Source organism: Myxocyprinus asiaticus, chromosome 27 (assembly GCF_019703515.2).
Source record: "Myxocyprinus asiaticus isolate MX2 ecotype Aquarium Trade chromosome 27, UBuf_Myxa_2, whole genome shotgun sequence".
NCBI lineage: Eukaryota > Metazoa > Chordata > Actinopteri > Cypriniformes > Catostomidae > Myxocyprinus > Myxocyprinus asiaticus.
This window is the reverse complement of record NC_059370.1, coordinates 8,313,696-8,336,065: the sequence shown is the minus strand read 5'-3', so window position 1 is coordinate 8,336,065 and position 22,370 is coordinate 8,313,696. Positions and strand designations below refer to the sequence as shown.

Below are 22,370 nucleotides of genomic sequence, written 5' to 3'. Positions count from 1 at the left end.
ATGCTCAAATTCATGCAAATGTGCTGCAATGGCACGCAGCAACTACCAAAGGAAGTGCAGATCAAACAGTTTACGAAATCAGCATTTTGAGAGTTGCATACAGCAGTCAAGCAGAAACGCTTACAAGAAACCAACAGTAGTGACCAGAAATCATAATTTTTTTAAATACAAGTTGGCAATTTGAGTTGGCAAGTTAGCGACATGATTGACTAATGTTGGAAATGCACTTAAGTTGAACATAGTTTTACAGTGACTCTCAATGGGAGTGCAGATAGTGGAGGTCATGTGTTCCGATGCTTGATGCAGTTGGATACGGCAACTGAGTAGGAACGGCGACTAGAAATCAACAGTAGTGACCAGAATTTATTAATTTTCAATGCCAGTTGGCAATTTGACTCAGAGCAACAGTAGCGGGGTTTCCATCCATGTTTTTTGTGTGGATTTGGGATATCGCATACAAAATGCTGGCTGGAAATACCAAGACGTGAATAAAATCTCCAAAGTGCAAGAATTTTTTTTTTTTTACATGCTCGTTAGAGGTCGATACATTTTTACTTTAAAAAGTAGATATGCGCATATGATGGAAACACATTTATCAAATACATTCCTACAGAATACTGTAAATATAGGAATACAAATGTGCATCAAAAAATTGTGAAATGTTTTATTAGTGACTTGTTTTAGTATTTTCCTGTGACAATTTGCTTAGAGAATATCATCAATATTATCGCATAGCATTTCAAATGTTGCTCGTTATTCTTTTTTTTTTTTTTTTTTTTGATTTTTTCCCCAATTCCCAATGCGCTTTTAAGTCCTCGGTGGCGTAGTGATTCACCTCAATCCGGGTGGCAGAGGATGAATCCCAGTTGCCTCCACGTCTTAGACCATCAACCCGCGCATCTTATCACGTGGCTTGTTGAACGCGTTGCCACGGAGACATAGTGCGCTCAACTCACCACGCACCCCACCGAGAACGAACCACATTATAGCGACCACGAGGAGGTTACCCCATGTGACTCTACCCACCCTAGCAACCGGGCCAATTTGGTTGTTTAGGAGACCTGGCTGGAGTCACACAGCACACCCTAGGATTCAAACTAGCGAACTCCAGGGGTGGTAGCCAGCGTCATTTACCACTGAGCTACCCAGGCCCCCGCTGCTCGTTATTCTTAAATGCCACACACAAAGCCTGTAATCAAAATGATTGGCTGCTATTTAGGGATGCAGCAAAATTTTTTGGCCAAAAATGGCATAAAATGCTATTATCGCGTTTCGTCGGAAAGAGAAAAAAAGACTGAAAATCTTGGCTGAGAAGTTACTTTAAAGCTGCACTATGTATGATTTTTTTTGGCTACAATTAAAAAAGTTCATTATTGAATGAGTACATAAAAATTTCTTTTCAAAATGCTGTCCTTGTCTTACCCCGATTCACAAGCCCAGAGGGAGTAAATACACAGCCCACACACAAACAGAAACACACACTCACTGTTCAAAGTCACTTGGAATCAAATAATAAATCACATCATTTAAAATTTCTGCCCGGCATTAGCATAATCACGGAAGTGTTATTTGCATATAGCATGAGAATTGAAGATCGGATGTATATCCGTTTGGCAGCGACACATTGATGTGGCCAGGTGTAAATGGAATATGCTTTTTCAATCAGATGGCAATCTTATCAGTGAAAACACATGAAGTGACCAAGTGTAAATGGGCCCAAAGTAATATATCGGTTATATGTTTAACGAATAACATAATATTCAACATGAAAATGGCACATCATGACTCCGCTCTGTAGGTAAATATTTCCGTGTCCTCAAACCATGAGATTCATCCATGCAGAAGAGCAGTGCCGATTCACAACTCAAGTAAAATGTTCCTCCAAAAGTAACTTGCAGTTTTATGCTTCAACCTCTAAAGGGACAGAAGTTACATAGTGTAGCTTTAAAATCTGGTAACAGAAACTCTGACATCTTTAATTATGTTTCATTAAAATATTTAATTACATTTAATGTAAACACCGGCTGACGATTGATGAAACATTGACGTAACAAGGTCGTGCTTACAGTTGAGAAAAGCACACCTCTGTATGTCTGTCCATGCATGTCTGGTGAAACTATTGCAAAGAAATCAACACAAATGCACACAACTGCATGAAAAAAATTACTTACATTTATGGAAGCATACTGTGGTAAAAGTTCAAATGCGATTTCAAATTCAGTAAGCATTTACGTTAACTAGTTGCACATCCCCAGAGGAGATGAAGCAATCACTCTCTTGGTTATTAGCTCATTAATGAAGATCGTTTCCCCATGCTTGTACAGAGGCTGTGAGGCAGTTCAGTATTGCTCACCACTAAATGCAGCAGTCAAATATCCCCACTTACTATTGCGTTCTACAGCAGCAGTCAATAGTCACAGAAATGCAGAAATTGACTACTACTAGTTGACAACTACTAGATGCAAACAGTACAGCATCCAATTTAATTGCTCTGTGTGAACGCCCCTTTAACTGAACAACTGCAGAAACATTCTTATAAAATGCAGATTTTGTGCAAACAACAAGCAACAACCCTAAAGATATAAGACAGCAGATCAAACCAGTTACTGTCTGTCGACAACGCCAACAAATCAATGAAAACATCTGGAATAAAAGGCTTTTGGTCTAATAATGACTGAGTGAGGCCGACCTTCAGTAAAAGAATCTAAATTAATCAGACACCATATAAATGATGACCTCATAACACAACATATGCCCAACAAAACTCTTATTGTGGCCAAATGCAAGTGAAATTTTGATATATCGTGGTTGTACATTGTGCGAATTAACATCATACTGATTAGACTTCACAGTCAAGGCATCATCTTACCATACAAGCACTGAACTGCAACGCTTATTCAGTCCTATGGCAAGAGGCCTACAAATGGCAATAAACATGACATACTCCAAAATTAATGTACAGCCATAAGCTGGGAAAACCACAAAGAGTTCTGGATATGTTTGAAGTCTAATGCTCTTTTATTGGAATGGTTGGAAGACACAGCCAGCCCTTCTCAAAAGGAGGTGATGTCAACCTTGCCCATATTAAAGCAGCTTTTTAGAGCAAGAACTCCCCAAACTACAAGGACATCAAACAATACAAGACAAACGACAGGGAAAACATAAGGGCTATATATACAAAAGAACTAACAAGGGTAACAAGACACAGCTGGGATGAATCAAAGGGAACAGAGGCACAACAAAAACCAAACTTCAAACTAAAAGTCTTAAACCTCCTAGTGGCCACTAGGGAAAATGTCCCAAATATATTACAGGAAATCAGACCAAAATCCACTGACTGATGACTCATCTTGCACTCACTGACATATCCAGATATTTTTCCAAACAAAAATGCTCTTTAGAATGAGAATGTCCTACCCCCCCAGGACAACCGGCCTCTGACTAGCAAAAGTTAGTACCAAATCATGATTAATGGCTGTAACATAAACTAAAGGCTTTTGGCTATTTCTTTAACAAAGGGGCCAAACATTTTGAGGAGTTCTGCCCCAATGTCCTGTTTTAATAGGAAATACGTCAACACAGGAAAGAAAACTGCACTCGTACAGCCATTTCACGAGGTCTTTCAGTTGAAACTAGGTTTTTATTTCAGAATAATATCTTGATTTGAAAGTGTCTGCTACTTTTCTACCTGTATTGGATTACAATGATTTACCATTTATGAACACCATTGTACAATAGCTAAAAAAAATAATACATCATTGCACTTTATATGCCAAAGCTGAATTGCCATACTGGACATAAAAGGCGCTCACACTTGTGACAGAAATATTGAGAGAGCGGGACAGACTGACAGGAAAGTCTCTTGAGAAATTTACGACACCTCCAGAATCCAAATAATTCATGCACAATGAAAACATTGTGCAATTGCGTGTGTTTGAGTGTGCGCGTGTGTTCTTGGGTGGTGGGTACAAAGCAATTCTGAGTGGCCTGCCAATACTTCAGCATTCCCATCCAATTCAGACAGCTAGAGAACTGATTACTTTTCACAGCATCCAAAGAGTCTCTCTAAGATTCTGGAAGGAAAAGCACGGAGCACCAGAACACAAACCATTCAAAAACACTCTCCCAAACACTCTACAACATCTAAAACAGCTTGTAGTAAATAACAGTGTCTCAAAAGCCACTCTGATGAGTGACTGGGAATTACAGTGTAGCATTTTCCCAACACATCCACATTAATTCATTATAGGCCTTACTGGTTCATGACATTACTATGGCTGTTGTTGTAAAACAGTAAATGGAATGCATATGACAAGGAGACATCACAATGAATTTAAGAGCAGCCAAAAATATTTAAAAGTTTATCTCTCATTTGCTGGTAGAGCTGTATGTGCAAAAAGACTACCCTTTACAAAAGGCTTAAAAATCCTTTGTTTTCATGCATTTTTTTTTTTTATATAAACTTATTTTTTTCCTGAGGTGCACATATAATGTTAGTCAAGGTTTTCTGCCCCCTAAAAAACAGTCGTAATTTAAATTTATGTGTCCTTGTCCATCCTCTATCCACCTTCAACTTCAGCCTCTCTTTCCTAATGTTGAGTTCCTTTAGAAGTATATGCAGAGCAACAGGTGCTACACACAGCCAAGAACAGCACACAATTTGTCGGACTTCCCTATTCATTTAGGAATAATAGTATCTATCCTACTAATTTCGCCATGAATGGGAGAGCCAAGTTTGCGAACAATTAACGGTCTTGGCGTGTAAATGTCGGAAGTCATATGCTCAAATTAATTCTTCACAGAATAAGTCGTTTTTGCAGCTATATTTCACTTAATGGTGAGTTTTTGGACTGGGTAGGAAGTTTCTAAATTCTGAAAGGTGCAGTAAACGAACTCTTTCATTTAAAAATTCTGATTTCTAATGATATAAACCCCTTTAAATTCTTGACACAATACAAAAATACAGACAATAATATAGTAATTTAAATGTAAATTACAATGTATAATTAACAGTCTTGGCCTACATATAATTATACAAATAAATCAAGACTTTTGTAGCATAATGTTGGCAACAAGTGCTTCGGTGCTCAATAATAGTTCAAAACACATCATGTCCTGACAAGCTTTGGTAAAATAAAGTGTAGCTACAATACTTCATTCCATTAAATTAAAACATTTTTATTCCCATCAATGTTTGTACAATGAGGATAACCATGAGAAAATATTGTACTTGCATGCAGTAAAGCTTATACAGATAAAACACCAGACTATTATATGAGTAACAGAGGAAGAATTTTCCCCTGTGAAGAAAAAAGACCAAAAAAAAAAAAAAAACCTGGAGAGGTTTATAAGCTAATTGGTCAAATATAGTCACATGGTTCACTGACGTCTAAGCTAATCCCATCTAGAAAATTACAAACTACTACTCTGTATGCTCTAAACTCCAGGGCCAGCTGTTATGTACTTTAGAGCTGTTATGTAACACCATGTCAAGTATTATGCCAGTGGTATTAGATAAAAAAAAAAAGAATGGCTGAGTACAAAAAGTCTGATTTCAGATTTAAGAAGCCTTTCCAGATAAGAAAGGCTCAGATCTGGGCACTTATCATTTCCAAATAAATTGTCTACAAACCATTATTCTCCTAGTATTTTAATAGCAAAGTATCCAGCACCATCTGTTCCACAATATCGGTCTCATTTTTAATATATCCATTACAAAAAAAGTTTAAGGCCCCTTAATGCACATTTTCTTGGAATATTATGGTGCATGAGTAAGTCTGTCTAAGAGCATGAAGGAATTTCAGGTGGAAATAATTTGTGTAAGTCTATCCTGCAACAGATGTCCTGTTTAAGTATCTAACAAAAGTAGGATTTTGCCACCATTTAGTGAATCCCGCTAAAATCCCTGAGCTGTCAAGGAGCTTCAAAAGTTTCCCTGTGAGCGAGAAAACATGTGCATATGTGTGTGTGTGTGTGTGTGTGTGTGTGTGTGTACAGGGGATCTGACAGTCTCAGTAGATCAAAAATGTGTAATGGTTTGAATTAGGAGTGGGCGGTATAACCAAAATCTTTCATCATGGAGGGAGTAATTTTATAGCACAATAATGGTATATCATCATGATAGGTATTTTTGCTGGAAATGTAACAAACATTTTTAATATATATATATATATATATATATATATATATATATATATATATATATATATATATATATATATATATATAAAGAGGTTATGCCTATAACTGGATAATCCAGTGAAATAAATGCTTTACAAATTAAATAAACTTCTCATTTGATTATAGTCTTTTATCGTTGTTATATGGAATTTGATGGACGCAAACCAAAAGATCAGATTATTCATAACAAATGAATGGTAGGTCTGGCATTAGTGCAAAAAAGCTTCACATTATATAATTATCAGTTGGATTTATTAATGCGTCAAGTTGCAACGATGCTCAGCAGCCATAATTAAACTCTTGCTCTCAAATGCAGGCTAAATAACGTAAAACAGATCTTCCCATTGATAGCCATGCAAATTTATCTAACACAATCTCTACTGGTTGACACATTTCTATTGCTGCACAGTAATATACTGTCATACTGTACATCCAGTCCTAGTTTGACATTAGTTTGACATTAAAAGTTACCATTTTAGACTAGAAGATGATGGATTTTCCTGAAATTGCGATCCACAAATCTTTTCTCTTACTGTAGCACAAATTTTTCACTGTAATGCTTTGCAACCAAAAATGTATTACTTAATGCTACAAATTAATTAAACATTCAAAACCAAAAGCAGACTTTCCTGAAACACACTAACATTAATTTCCTAATGACTCTGGGAATGCCTCCAAAAAGTCCCCTGTAGCCAGTCTGGGTAATTTTGTGCTGAAAGATAGCCAGTTAAGATAACAGTAAATCTCTCTCTCTTAACTCACCCATGACAGAAAAATAATATACCTTCAATTGCTATAAAACACTCCTCATTTGAGAAAACACTAAACTGGGTACAAGAAATTTCGGGCAACAAAAAATATGACTGGAGTACATGAAGAAGCCAGTCAAAACAATTGCAAAGGATCTAAAACCACACAAACTGTCTGACAACAGCTTCATTTTATCAACCTTGTCCCTCGACCCGACTGGATTCACATTTGCATACTGCGGCTGCCCTATTGACCTGCGTGGATTAGCGCTCAACGCCAGGTTTGTGTGACAGGAAATGCAGAAAAATAATGAAAGACAAGAAAAAGCACAGGGTCGAACTTAGCATCAACCTAAAGACCTGTGTCATTTATTGTTTTACCATCCCACTCCCAACCAATACTCACCCACAAGAAAGCAGACCAGAAGTCAGGTGGTTTGTCGACTGGCTACACACCACCACCACACTAAAAATATCATGTAAGCCATGTGAGGAGTCATTTATTTTTCTGTGAATTTTAATGGATATCAGAAACCAGGTGGTTCCAAGAATGTATAACAGTCTAACCAACTATTTAGTACATCCAAAAATGAAAATTCTGTCATTCACATTCACTTTGTTATCCTAAATTCAATGTTCCACACCCCTCCATCAAAGCTATCAAATGCCATTCATATTCATTCAAACGCACCAATCAGTCATAACATTAAAGCCACCTGCCTAATATTGTGTAGGTCCCCTTCGTGCCGCCAAAACGGCACCAACCTGCATCTCAGAATGCCACAATTGTACAGAGTGGTTATCCGAGTTACCGTAGACTTTGTCAGCTCGAACCAGTCTGGCCATTCTCTGTTGACCTCTGTCATCTACAAGGCATTTCCATCCACAGAACTGCCACTCACTGGATGTTTTTTGTTTTTGGCACCATTCGAAGTAAATCCTAGAGACTGTTGTGTGTGGAAATCCCAGGAGATCAGCAGTTACAGAAATACTCAAACCAGCCCATCTGGCACCAATAATTATCAATACGATTATCTAGTCAGCCAATTGTGTGGCAGCAGTGTAGTGCATAAAATCATGCAGATATGGGTCAGGAGCTTCAGTTAATGTTCACATCAACCATCAGATAGATAGGGAGGGTAGAGTCACATGGGGTAAAGTCCTCGTGATCGCTATAATGTGGTCTGTGGGGCGCGTGGTGAGTTGAGTGTGGTTGCCATGGTGGATGGCGTGAAGCCTCCACACGCACTATGTCTCCGTGGCAATGCGCTCAATGCACAGATTGATGGTCTCAGACACGGAGGCAACTGGGATTCGTCCTCCGCCACCCGGACTGATGCGAATCACTATGCAACCACGAGGACTTAAAAACACATTGGGAATTGGGCATTCCAAAATTGGGAGAAAAAGGGGAAAAATAAAAAAAAAAGAAAAAAAAAAAAAATAAAAAAACTATATTGGTGGGAAGATTTTCAGTAAATATGGAAAAAAAAAAAAACAGTAAAATTAAAGTCATATGGGTTTAGAAAAAGATGAGTAAATATTGACTGATTATTTATTTTTTATTTTTTTACTATTCCTTCAACACCATGTCGATTAGACAGTCCCTCCAGGAATGAAACAGGAACATTTTGTGATTACAGTCAAAAGCCTCGTCTAACTTTTAAACAGCGCACGTACATCACAGTTATAGCATTTCATCTTCACACTCTTTCAGAAGCTGCTTTAAATAGTCCAAGGTGCGGGTTAGAAACAGCATCACTTTATCACATAATGCACAGTTGCACCGGAAAATGAGACTCAACAGTCATGAAATGTGTTCATGATTGCCATTTCCATTTTTGCTTAAAAATCCCTCATTTGGATAGTACAATGCGATTAGAATTTCAAGTGTTCAATAATCGCAGTTCTCTCAGATAATCGCTGTTAAATCAAATCCGGTGATGTAATCGTTACAGACCTCATTTTTGTTTACAAGTATACAGTTTTATTGTACAGTTGTGCTCAAAAGTTTGCATACCCTGGCAAAAATTTAGAAATTTTGGCATTGATTTTGAAAATATGACTGATCATGCAAAAAACTGTCTTTTATTTAAGGATAGTGATCATATGAAGCCATTTATTATCACATAGTTGTTTGGCACCTTTTTAAATCATAATAATAACAGAAATCACCCAAATAGCCTTGATTCTTTTCTGCTCCCCATGGCTCAGTATCTAGCCTGCTCAGTGCATCCACATGGGAGCTAACAAACTCATTATTTATACACAGACACTAATTGCAATTTAAAAAGCCACAGGTGTGGGAAATTAACCTTTAATTGCCATTTAAACCTGTGTGTGTCACCTTGTGTGTCTGTAACAAGGCCAAACATTCAAGGGTATGTAAACTTTTGATCAGGGCCATTTGGGTGATTTCTGTTATCATTATGATTTAAAAAGGAGCCAAACAACTATGTGATAATAAATGGCTTCATATGATCACTACCCTTAAATAAAAGACAGTTTTTTTTGCATGATCAGTCATATTTTCAAAATCAATGCCAAAAATTCACAATTTCTGCCAGGGTATGCAAACTTTTGAGCACAACTCTATGTTTATTATTTTAATCTTAAAGTTTACTTTCATAGTCTGAGGCAGACAATATTACTATAAAAAATAATTAAGGGTCTTCCAATTTAACTCGTATTAGCCATATCTTGGGTTTCACATCTTAAATGTATTTAATTTTTGTGGCTTGTTAGCTGCATATCAAGTTGTTATGCACTAATATAATTACAGGCAGTTGCACTTGCAATTTGTTTCATTGTTGCAATTGCGCACTGACAAAAATTACACAAGTATACTATAATTATTTGTGAGTTTTTGCTGCAAAATAACAGAAAAATGGCATAAATGAAATTGCAAATTCTGAGCAAAGCCACAGAAAATTCTGTCATTTTGGGCCGCAATAATTAGGAAAAAGTGCCACGAAATTTGGACTGATTAGACTCACAATGAATACAATTTCACAAATAAATACTGAAAATGAAGGCGATATACAGTAGATAATCTGTAACACTTCCCATTAAATTTAAAGTAATGGTTAATTCACAAAATAGGATTTAACGTTAATAAATCTAGGAGTGTTTTTTGATCCAAGCTTGAATTAAGCAGATATTTCTACAATGGACCTTAGTCACAGCAGCACCATCTTTAAGTTTTGATGGGAATGACAACAAGGCTGTGAGGGATGGACTTACAGTCTCTTTAATTGGTTGTACCCTTGTTTTCAGTGTTTTGGATTCTTCTGGTAGAGGAAACATTGATAAAACATCTTCAAAAATACTCCAAAAAGCAAGAGTTGTGGAAAATGAGATGTTATCTATGAGCTTAACTTTATACAGTGCATGCCACTAAAGAGACTATGGCTGTGTCTCGTTTGAAAGGATTCGTCCTACGGAGGTCGCATTTGTCAGCCGCATACGTCATCGAAGCTGTCTCGTTTCATAAAAGCGAGTCTGGGCTGTCATTAAAGGGTTCAACTTTCGACGCAGTCATGTGACAAAACAACATGGCGCCGATCTCAGTGAAGATTTTCTGTGGGAGAAATGCCAACAAAACATCCGGTAAGAAACCTCTAAGTTTTTACACTGAAACCTGTTTGCATCAAAACAGTAACATCTCTAGTTTCATCCGATATGCCATTTTAAAAGTTTCACTGATTTTTCTCGAAACAGCACACTGCTAAACACGATGAACTCCAACAAGGACTACAGGATTTCTAAGGTAAATTAGTCTAATATTCACTGTGCATTATCACATTGAGAACACTGTAGGTTAAGTCATCCACTTATTAGGGAGCAAGGGAGCATCCCATAGCTTTGCTATGCAGCCAAGTGCATTCACTCACAACATCCGGTCAAAAGTTCAGTTTCAGGTTGCAGATGATGTTTGGATCACTCAACATGTTTGGCAGACATGGGACAATCATAATCAGTACCTAGATTCAGAATGTATAATGCTTAATTTTATTTTAACATGGCTGGCAGTGATTGGACGATGCTGGCCATTACTTTGAATCAGAATTATGCTAATTTATAATTGGTAAAATGCGTCAGACTGGCTATCACTTTTTTGTTTGACAGTGCAAAGAGAAAACAAACAGATTTGGTTGCCAAAGTAGAAAAAAACCCATTGTAATTATTTTCATTTGTGCTTTTCCCAATACACATTTTTCCAAAGCAGCTTTACAGAAAATCAGCTGTAATGTTTGTAATGTCTTAAAAATATGAATAACCAAGACTCCAGGAAACATAATTAAAGGAATAGTTCACCCCAAAATGAAAATTTGCTGATAATTTACTCCATCCAAGATGTATCTGAGTTTCTTTCTTCATCAAAACAGAATTTAAGATTTTTAAGATTTCAATTCAGACCTCCTCTTCTAAATAATGCAAGTGAATGTCCTCCATTTTTTGACGGTCCAAAATGCATATTTAGGGTGCATCAAAATAATCCACACGACTCCAGTCGACAAATAAAGTTCTTCTGAACCCAAACGATTGATTATTTTTAGAAATCAAACAATATTTATATACTTAACTACAAATGTTTGCTTCCGTACATCTCTGTGACGTGCACTCATAAAAGGGATTACGTAAGCTCGTTGGTAAGGTCACGCATCACGTGGAGGAGTCAGGAAGCGCGTCATTGTTTACAAGAGAAAATTCCACAGACCACAGACCAAGCGCCGTTCACAACCAAAATAATTTCAAAACAATATAAAATAAAATAAAAATAAATCATTTCCAAATAATAATAATAATAATAAATAAAAAAAAACATTACTGCAATAAATAACCATCCTTTATTTCGAAGCAATGCCGTTGCATTATCTACTTGTGCTTTTTCTTTAGCAGAAATATATAGGCTATGAGACTGTCAGGAATTCAAGCCACACAAGTTGTAGTTAGTGAAACCAAGTGTGAGAGCGTTTACTGAGATTCACAGGATTTACAGGATTTACACAGTGAGATCAATGGTACAGGTGATATCACACAGAAGAGAAACTACACAAACTGAAGAAGAGGTAATGGGCGAAACAGCAGGGTAAGCACTAAACAGATATCGATGAAGATCAAGAGCAAATACAGACAGGTAAATAAACACTGCGAGTCCTTTGTGTGAGACTTGACAGTGAAGTGGCGTGAAGGTGAGTTATTTATACAGGCAGTGATGAGCGAGTGAATTGAGTGCAGGTGCGGTGAATTAGAAATCAGGTGATGAGGAGTGAGGAGCGGAGCGCTGAGGGAGGTGCAGAGCCCGGGGGAGGCGTGACAATGACAACGTTTTCACACATACATGAGTTCGCTGGAAAAACAGCACGGGCATGGCCGATGAATTCAGATATCAACCCTTCGTTTCTTTCGATGGTCTGAAATCTTCAGGGGTAAAATGTTCATCGCACACCCTCCAATATTTGAGAGAATGTAGGTGTGTACTGATATCCAGGTTCAGCGTGATAAGCCAGAGCTTCAATCGCTCATGATCATGTATAGGCAATCAATGAAAAGTTCATATTTTTCCCGGCGTGCATTTTCTTTGGGGTTTCTGAAGGTTGAAGCATCCAGGATACACATATCAAATGACCATTTTGAATAATACACTTATACAAATACAAATCTACAGCAAAGACAATTAAACTTTTGTACAGCGCTCCTTCTCTTGTAAACAATGACGCGCTTCCTGCCTCCTCCTCCACGTGACGTGTGATCTTACCAACGAGCTTACGTCATCCCTCTCATGAGTGCGCATCACAGAGATGTACGGAAGTGAACATTTGTAGTTAAAAAGTATATAAGTATTGTTTTGTTTCTAAAAATAATCAATCGTTTGGGTTCAGAAGAACTTTGTCAACTGGAGTCGTGTGGATTATTTTATTGCACCCTAAATATGCATTTTGGACCGTCAAAAAATGGAGGACATTCACTTGCATTGTTTATATATATATATATATAGTATTGATTCAAAGAAAAAAACACAGAGAAAACACAACATATACACACCGAATCAAAAAATCCTAAAAATCTTAAATTCTGTTTTGATGAAGAAAGAAACTCAGATACATCTTTTATGGCCTGAGGGTGAGTAAATTATCAGCAAATTTTCATTTTTGGGTGAACTATTCCTTTAACAATTTGATTAAAAAAAGCTGAGATTCTACAGCTTGTTATTATTTAAAATTTAAAACTTAGGCCCGCTGTCCCCATATGAGGAAATCAAAAATCAAAAAGGAAAAATAAAAAATGCACAGCAGTCGCGCTTGGGTCTTAGGGGGTTAACAAACTAACTGGAGACTTCACAACCAAAATGACAGTGCTTTGATATCAGTCCTCAGAAATATCTTAATAATGGCTTCTTAATAGCCAGTGGTTAGTCCCTCAATGAAGATTCACCGTGTTTTAAATGACTGTACAGTACAATCACTAAGTTTCACAAGGACTATAAATCTAGAGGGAGATGTCCAACCATTTTAACACACTTTAAAACAGACCTCCCACTATCCAATGAAGCAGAAACAGGCAGTTTTACAGCCCCACACACTGAATCTGATGTGAGCGCTTTGTGCCTCAAATCTCTACAGTGACCATAAATGCAGTTTAGCCATGCTTCCATTCAGCTTTTTTCTTTACCTTAAGTTGAAAGTGCTTCAGGATGGTCAACTTGTTTACTACATTTCTAACAACTGACTAGTTTACAACCAATCACAGTCCGATAACCCTGCTCCTTCCACTACGCAGGGCAAGCCACAACCACTGAGTGCATGAAGTGTCCAATATATTTCACCCTTAATATTTTTTTTCTGTTGAAGTTGTATATCATCTGGGAACTTGTAGTATTTTTCTTATTGCATTTTTAATGTGAATGCACCACTCACACTACAAAATGCAGTAGAATAGTGCAGAAATGTTCACTGTTAGAACACATCTTATATATCTTCATGTAAATCATCCATTAAACCATAATTCACCCACCACTAAAACCAGGTACAGATGGCAGGAACATTTCTGAGGACCATCAAGTGGTGTTCTTCACTTTAAGCTTGAAGCAGGCCAGGGTACCCTCCTACTGTTGGCTCACACTGGGAGAGTGAGGACGTCTATTCTTGGACTTTGCTTGTGAGACTGTTGGACGTAGACTAATCAAACGAATGGGGTAATCCTTGGTCAATGCCTCTTAAATCTCTCATTAGTTTGGAGGAGAGCAGCTGTAATGGGGGGGGGGGGGGATGGGTTCTGGCATGGAGACAATAAGAGTATTTATTTTTATGATTAAACTCTGTTGTTTCAGGCCTAGAGCTTGTTTCTGGTATTTGTCTGCAGTGATTTGATATGACATCCAACAGGAAACCTTAAGTAGCCGATCAAAATATGAGATGCATTTTATTCTGTTACAGAGTGCCTTCTGGGTCTGAACAAGCCGTTTCAACTATCATGAACTGAACACTTGTAATCAACGTAGCTTAAATATGATATAGCTACAAATTGTCTCGGCACATCCAGCATATCTGATCACATCATGAGCTTTTTGAGGATATCGAGACTGAACCATGACTTAAACAGTATCTAACAGAGGTCATAAAACTAACAAATATATTAAATAATCTTCTGAAGAAAATTTAAGAGGTGCTTGCCTGTGAAAAACTCATTGCCATAATGCTAGGGAGTTCTGGGTGGTTGCTTACTGGCCAAGTCAAAAGAGCCCTTGCCTTAACATGCACCACTAACTAGTGTTGTTTATATAGTGTTCTTATCTAGTGCACTGGCTTCAGACGAAAAAAAAAAAAAAAAAAAAAAACCCCGGCCGACACTCACACGCATTTGAATGTTCCGGCAGTGTGGAGTGAATACTAAAAATAGATGACCTGCATATGTAATACACCAGACATAATCATCCCACTGCGCTTGACTGAAAGCCAGCAATTCATCATCATCATCATCATCATAAAAAAAAAAAAAAAAAAAAAAAAAATGCTACGATTTCTGCAATAGCTTTCAAACAGGATAGGTGGGGATTAGATTCAAGTAGAAATGTAGGAGATCTTAAAAACCAGATACACAAAATAATGAAGCATCACTCTGCTAGTAGAGTGGAGAAACGACTGACCTTTTATCATTAATCCTCCGGGGGAGTGAGTGATGAAGTGTTTAGGGTAGTGCTTGTGGAGCCGGTAATCTTTCTCGCTCCGTGACCGGGTGTGCTCAGAGGCCCGGTCTGAGAATTCGGAACTGGGCCAGGCCCTCCGCAGTGTGGTGCTGCGTGTTTTTTTCATGATGAGCTAAGATAAATCCAGCACACCGCCACTGGCTGTGCCCGCCCCTGTCCAACTTCTAATATTACACCACAACAATCACACTTTTGACATGGCAGGATACTCCACCACTGACACTTTCTCTCCACCTCACTCTTCTTACATGATTCTGAAACACACACATGCAGGGAAGTGCATGCACCACAACACCACACAATTACAGATTCTCGGTTTGCAGAGCTGTCCTAGAATCCTTTAAGAACGGTTTTGGGTCCTCCTCTCTTGGTGCTGAATCAGTTAGCCACAGATGCATTCAACGATGCATTACCCTACATGCTCCTAATCCTAGCTTACAAAGTTTCTGGCTTCACGTGCGAAGAGAAGCACGCATGCACGTTCTCACATGCTCTGTGATTTCAGCAGCATGTGGATGGAAGACGAGAAGGCATGTGGGAGTGGAGGGAGGAAGGGTATGACGGGACTCATGTGGGAGAGATGGAGGAAGGGGATGCGTCCGGGATGTGGGGGGATTGCAGAGGGGTCTGAGTGGGGGCTGAGGGTTTTCGCACCGTGAGAAGGACCCTAGATCTAGACAAAAGATCAATTCAGCCAAGCTTCACTTCACTTGTGCAGAGCCATCGAGACAAAGGAACAAATTAGACTTTTAAGACCAAAGAACCACAGAGGATACAAAGTCTCAGTCTGTCTCTTCGTGTGTAGGGCAGGGGTCCTTTAACCATGAAAAAAATTACAAGCAGAAACACAGAATATATTTAAGAGACACAAGATCTAAGTTCTCCTCTTTCTCCAATTTAAATCCAAGGTTGGAAAGACAGTGCTTGATCAGTTACGAAAGATATGATGTCACAGAAAGACATCTTGGTAACCTGGAGTAAGATGGGAGACAGGACTATGTAAACAAATGTGGAACAGATCTCTGATGCATTCACCACCCGTGACAAACATCGAGATGAATGCATGTGTGGGACTTGTCTAGAAGATGGCTACTAGACTTTGAGTTGCAAAACATCTTCTCATCTTTCTCCAGGTTGTGTTGTCCAACTCGCCTCCCGTGCACCACAGGCTCAAACACATACTCTCTCCTAAACACGCTGATGCTTTTGGAGGAGCTGTCCGTCTTCAGACTCGATCCAGTCAGGATGTACTTCTCACAACAAAACTTCCAGGGTTCACTCTCTCTCTTGCCGTCTCTTTTTGGTTCTCTCTTTCTGGCAGTCTTCCCAGCCTATTTACATACACTGTTGTCTCACAAGCTCCCAGGCCTGTCAAACCGTTGCAGTAAAGAGCGTGTGTAGTAACAGAAGAGAATCCCTTATCAGCAAGGCAGGGATGACAAAAATCGCAAACTCCCTTTCCCTCAGAACTTCTTTTTCCAAATTCTTTGGTTTTTTCAACCAAAATACCTCCTTCCTCAAGGCAAAGTTATTCACAATTCCCACTCATATTTGACGGTCGAAGCACCAGCTGCAAGTAAAATTCCTTTGGAATGTAATTAAAGAGATCTCTCCTCTACAGCTTGAGCGGGAACTGGGGTTCAGGGAGCAGAGCGGGTGAATGGAGTTTTCCCTCGCTTGTATTCTCTCTCCCTCTCGCTCTCTCTCTCCTCCCTTCCTACCTCATTCTGACAAGTCCGCAAATGTGCAGCTGCTTGAAAACACAGCCAATCACTTTATGACAGCGAGTTAGAGAGAAAGTGACAGAGACTCTCTCTCTTCCATGCAGTGGAAAAGCATATTGTATTATTTACTCAGCTTTGCACTGGGGAATACTGAGACCACGGAGGTCCATATGAACAGCTCAATTCTGTATATCGCAGATTGAATATTCTAGAGTTTTCAAGCTTAAAAAAGGACACACAAGCACCATTAAAGTATCAGAAATGTGATCAGACTGATCCAGTTCTAGAGTTAATCTAAAATGAACTCAATGATCTGGTTGCAGTGGTACTTAAGTTAAGGGGATTTTAAATTTAAATGACTCAGTGAAGAAATGATGACAGAATTTTATTTTGGATAATTCCTTTAACTGGCCTGCTCTTTTTCTCTATTTCTCTCTCTCTCTCTCTCTCTCTCTCTCTGTCACGTTTTCCTCCTCATGGCAGATCATTAATCAGAGAGAGGTTTCCCTCTCTATCCAGCCAACTGAGCAGTGAGAAACTAATGTTATTCCAATAAGTCAAAGGTGAAAGTTCAGTCATCCATAATAAAGCAAACCTCCACCTTCACTCTCATTATCATCAACAATCTGTGGTCATAGCTTTTTGAAAATAAGTTGGCATCTTTTCTAAACTATAATGAATCTTTCTGAATGGAAACAAAAGAAATGTCTGCATATGAAGGACACTGAAAGATGAATTGCTTCCAGAAGAACCTGAGAATCAAACTTAGAAACCAACCTTCTTTGTGATTAACACTATTATTATTTCTTATCCAAACAAAGAGTACTTAGGTCAGAAAAAATAATCATTTAAAGAAGGAAGCAAACATTTTGTTTACAATTTTTATAAACTAAATGGTGTTGTGAGAGTGTTTGTGTCATCCAAGTTTTGAAGCGGTTTAGTTGAGCGCTGATGCTTTGTAGGCAGTGGGTGTTGGGTTACAGAGTTTTTAATGGAACACTACAGAGTCATGGAGCGCAAAAACCTGCTGTAGGTCAACTTCAACCTTGGCTCGCATGTACAGACTTTGCATGAGTCTTGGCAAATACAGTTTACAACTTTCCAGGAGGTCTGGACAGATTAGAGGAAGACAACACATCTATCTAGATTTTGCTACATTTATCTAGCAAGATATGCATTCCTGTATCTCAACATGTAGAGCATGGCAACACCAAGGTTATGGGTTTGATTCCCAGGGTTGCTTTGGATAAAAGTGTCTGCCAAATGCATAAATGTAAATGCATCTTTCAGATTGTCAGAATTTGCTAGTTTAGCATTCTATGACCAATTACGGCACCCCAGACCTCATATGCTAAAGTCCTGGAAAGCTGAGATGGCTGGTTCTGTTTATTTTTGTGCATCCAACTGTTGTTTTCGACTCAACCAATAAATGTGTTCCACTGCATGGACATCTTTGGCTAGATGGTTTTACTGAAAAACTCTTTGCAGCCAAGTCATGCCTTGCAAACCCTTAAAGCCTCATTCCTCAACTTCTCCACAGTGAAGTTCTCGCCTCGACACAGTAATCTCGGTCCAAGCCAAGGTGCAAGTTTTCTGGGTTTGAGTTCACATTTCCTGGGTCTTTTGTGGCTCATATTTCTGATTGTGTTATGTCAGGACCACCACTGATAACAGGAATGCAGACAAGGTCCCATAAAGCACGTCTTTCCTTCCAGAGAAAAGTGACAGCGTGACCCCAAGAGGGTGTTAGTGAAGCGTAGCACAAAACGCATAGGGTGGGAGGGATAGAGAGGACTGTGTCTAAAAAATGACTTAAAATTCAGGTTTATGATTGAGGGTAAAAACATAAGCAAATTAAAATTATTATTATTATTATTATTATTTTTTTTACAGAATGGGAGTGGTGCTTGCCCATGTAAAGCTTGCTGCCACAATGCTAGGGTGTTATGGATTGTTGCCAGGTTGGTGTTATTTGGTTGTACGATTTTAGCCAAAATTTTGCCGTCTACGACATATTTCAGTGATCGTAAAAGATTCCTCTTGTCATAGGGCAAAACTGTCAGTCTTTGATCACTTAATGACTTTAATCACTTAATCCTTGTCTTTCCAGCCAACCCTGCTGTTGAACACAACATCACTGTGCAGCTGGGTGCAACTACAGTAACGTCTTCCAAATCGGTCAGAAATCTAGAGGTAACCATCGATAAACTAAATTTCATAGACCACATCTCAAAGACCGCAAGATCATGTAGATTTACACTCTACAATATCAGGAAGATAAGACCCTTCCTCTCTGAACATGCCACACAACATCTTGTTCAGTCACTTGTCATAACAAGACTGGACTACTGTAACGCTCTCATTGCAGGCCTCCCTGCATGTGCAATTAGACCCCTGCAAATGATCCAGAATGCAGCAGCACGTCTAGTCTTTAATCAACCAAAGAGAGCACATGTTACACCACTCCTTGTCTCTTCACTGGCTGCCGGTTGATGCACGTATCAAGTTCAAGGCTCTGATGCTGGCATACAGAACAGTCACTGGGTCTGCTCCAGCATACCTAAAATCATTTCTGCATATTACATTCACTTTGTATTATGGCACTTTTCATACCACTGTCTCCTTAAAATGATTCGCTTGTGTTATCGCTTATTTGGATAAAAGCATCTGCCAAATGAATAAATATAAATGTTAATGTGACATGTTCACTAACGGCTGATTGATTGCCTTTGCTATGATTCTAAGCCTCCGATGAAGTTCTTGCAGTTTCAGTAATTTTTCATCACAATCATGCAGTGTGACTGCTCTTCCAACGACCAGATAAGATAAAACACCCAGTCAGCATTGCCAATGGGAATGATTGGGACCAAAGTCTTTGCTACGATGTGTATTGTATAGTCCAACATAATGTCACACAATGCACCATGGCCTTTACCAAAGATCTTACTGGTATCACATCATACTGTCTGACAGGCAAGAATCAAAAAGGATAATAAAAATCATACAGAGTGCACCCTACTTCGCCCTAATTATGAGCAACAAAGTTACAAAAAGTACCATGGTGCTACTATGTTTTTTTAGGACATGTACAATGGTAATACCATGGTATTCTTTAAAGCACCTTGGAGTAGCATGAACCCCCCAATATTCAGAACAGTAGGTTTCTCAAAAGCAGATTTAAAACACTTATTTTCTTAACCTTGCTATTGCCGTCTGCCCTGTCATTTTCATTCCATGCCTGTCCTCTCTCTGACTGAACCCACACTTGGTACTGTAGGCTGTGGGGGTTTTCAAATCTGGGAAGCTCATAGAAAGCACCCATGTAGCAGCAAGACCCCCATACCTGCGAGAAATGTGTTCTGAATTATCAACCCTGCCCCCCACTTTCTAACCCAACTGTTTTCACTCTCACATGCTCTCATTTCTCCCAGTAACATCACAAACTCAGTCTCCCTCCATCTCAGCACCCCATACTATAACAATCACACTGCTGACACTCCCACACCAAACAATCCCAAACATACCTCCATTAGTGAGTGTCAGAAAGTGCTCCAAGCTACACAGATAGCTCTGTTTGCCCATAATTAGGACTGAACTGCCGCTTTACCTCCAAAAATATCACAAATCACTAAATGCTCACTAATAAAGCAAATGGACAACACTTCTCCAGCTATGTGCAGTGTTGGGTAACATTAATTTTAAAAGTAACTCGTTAGAATATTGTGTTACTCCTTAAAAAAGTAACTTAATTAAAAAGTTACTTCTTATGGAATGTAAAGCGTTACGTTACTTTTGGATTACTTTTTTTTATCACCGCCACTCTCTCTTCTGCTGTGCATTCCATATAAATAAGCCATGAATTGCATACAAGAGACATTACAGGTCATGCTAGCTACTGTACAACACTCTTGTCAAAACAACATAGTAAAACAGGTATTTAGAATGTCTACAATCAGTAGGTCTTCACGTCATACTTATAATAAAGACTCAGTAACAGGAATATGCATGATTTGTTTTTCCATCGACATGGCAGCCAACATGAATGATGATGAATAACCACTGTCTTACCAAATGCAACAAAGTTCAGCATCTGAACCTGCATCATATTTCATCATATGCGGTGCCCATCGACAATGCCAGAGTCAACTTAAGATGTTTTTCAGAAGTCAGGATAAAATTCAGTGGGGAATGCCAACCTAACATGTTCTAGGAATAAGTCTGATTAATAAATGAATATTTTTCACTTAAGTCATCTCAGTGCGAGCTTGCTTTGAGTTGATCCACGGTGCATACTGCGGACAGCCTACTGCAAACGTGCATGTTGATACAAATTGAATGGAATCATATGAAGGTAAAATAGTGCCTAAATGATTTGCATGCACAGAGTAAGATTTGTAAAAGTGTAAATGATGTTACAAGCATGATAGAAACATTTGCATGCACAGAGTAAGATTTGTGAAAGGATAAATCAAATTGCAAGCATAAAAATAAATTGCATGTACAGAACGTTTTGTAAATCAAGTTGCAAGTGTAAGAAAAAAATATTAGCAATACTTTGTGTTGTGAATCTGTAATTTCATATTAACAAAGTAAATTTGGTGTGTTTTCCTTTTTTTCATGCTTACACTTTTGCACTGTTTTTGCGCCTAAACGCGGCCAAAAACATTGCAAACCTGCAATCAGCGATATGAAAGCTGATATGTTGCTGTTCATTATTTTAATTATATTTTAATTACTTTCAATTATCATTGTCATGGCAAATGGATGGATGGATGGAACTTGCTGGTATCACTGAACTCATTCTAAAAAACAAAATGATATAAGTAAATATCTATCTGTTCACAGAGTTTTGTTTTATATGGCTTACTTTATTAATTTGTTTTCTAGCATGAGTTCTGTGATATCAGCTAATTCCATCTATTCACCAAAATGCCTTGCCAGTGATAATTAATAGTAAATATAATTAAATTGTGTATGTATTAATATTTCAGTTTAATATTTAAGAGAGGAGAGATACCTAGAGAAACGACGATGAGCCATATAAAGAAGCTGTCTGTCACGTTATTAAACTAATCAGGTCGGAGTAAACTGGTCAAGGAAAACCTAATTTGATTGGCTACTAGAAGCAGGTAGACTCGCCTTCCACCTTGACCTTGAAAAACTCTTTTCAGTGAGAAATTCATGCCAAAAGTGTGAGCACAACAAAGGGAAGACAGAACAGTGTATACCAGATTATTTCTGGAAAATTGTTATGCCACAAACACAAGTAATTTACTCATTTGCAGTAGTTTATTTTACACATACAGACTGATTCTACGCGGTCAATACGTTTTGCTGTTCATGACACCCTTTCTTTGCTTGCATATCGCTGATTGCAGGTTTGCAATGTTTCTGGCCGCGCTTAGGCGAAAAAACAGTGCCAAAAGTGAAAGCGTAAAAAAAGTCGGAAGAATACACACCAAATTTACCTTGTGTTAATACGCAATTACAGATTCACAACACATGAAT

At 38.4% G+C, this 22,370-nt stretch overlaps 1 protein-coding gene across 2 annotated transcripts in view; it reads right to left on the bottom strand.

Annotated features, from left to right (window-relative positions):
* Positions 1-22,370, bottom strand: part of LOC127418028 (storkhead-box protein 2-like) — a 121,264-nt gene that overhangs the window by 47,564 nt on the left and 51,330 nt on the right. The window contains exon 1 of one of the 2 annotated variants that reach the window (XM_051658343.1): positions 15,079-15,993. The exons of the other annotated variant lie outside the window; for it this stretch is intronic. Coding sequence (XP_051514303.1) covers positions 15,079-15,244 — 166 coding nt within the window. The 5' untranslated portion in view covers positions 15,245-15,993. Of the gene's footprint in view, positions 1-15,078; positions 15,994-22,370 lie in introns of those variants that run through there. 2 annotated transcript variants of the gene reach the window in all.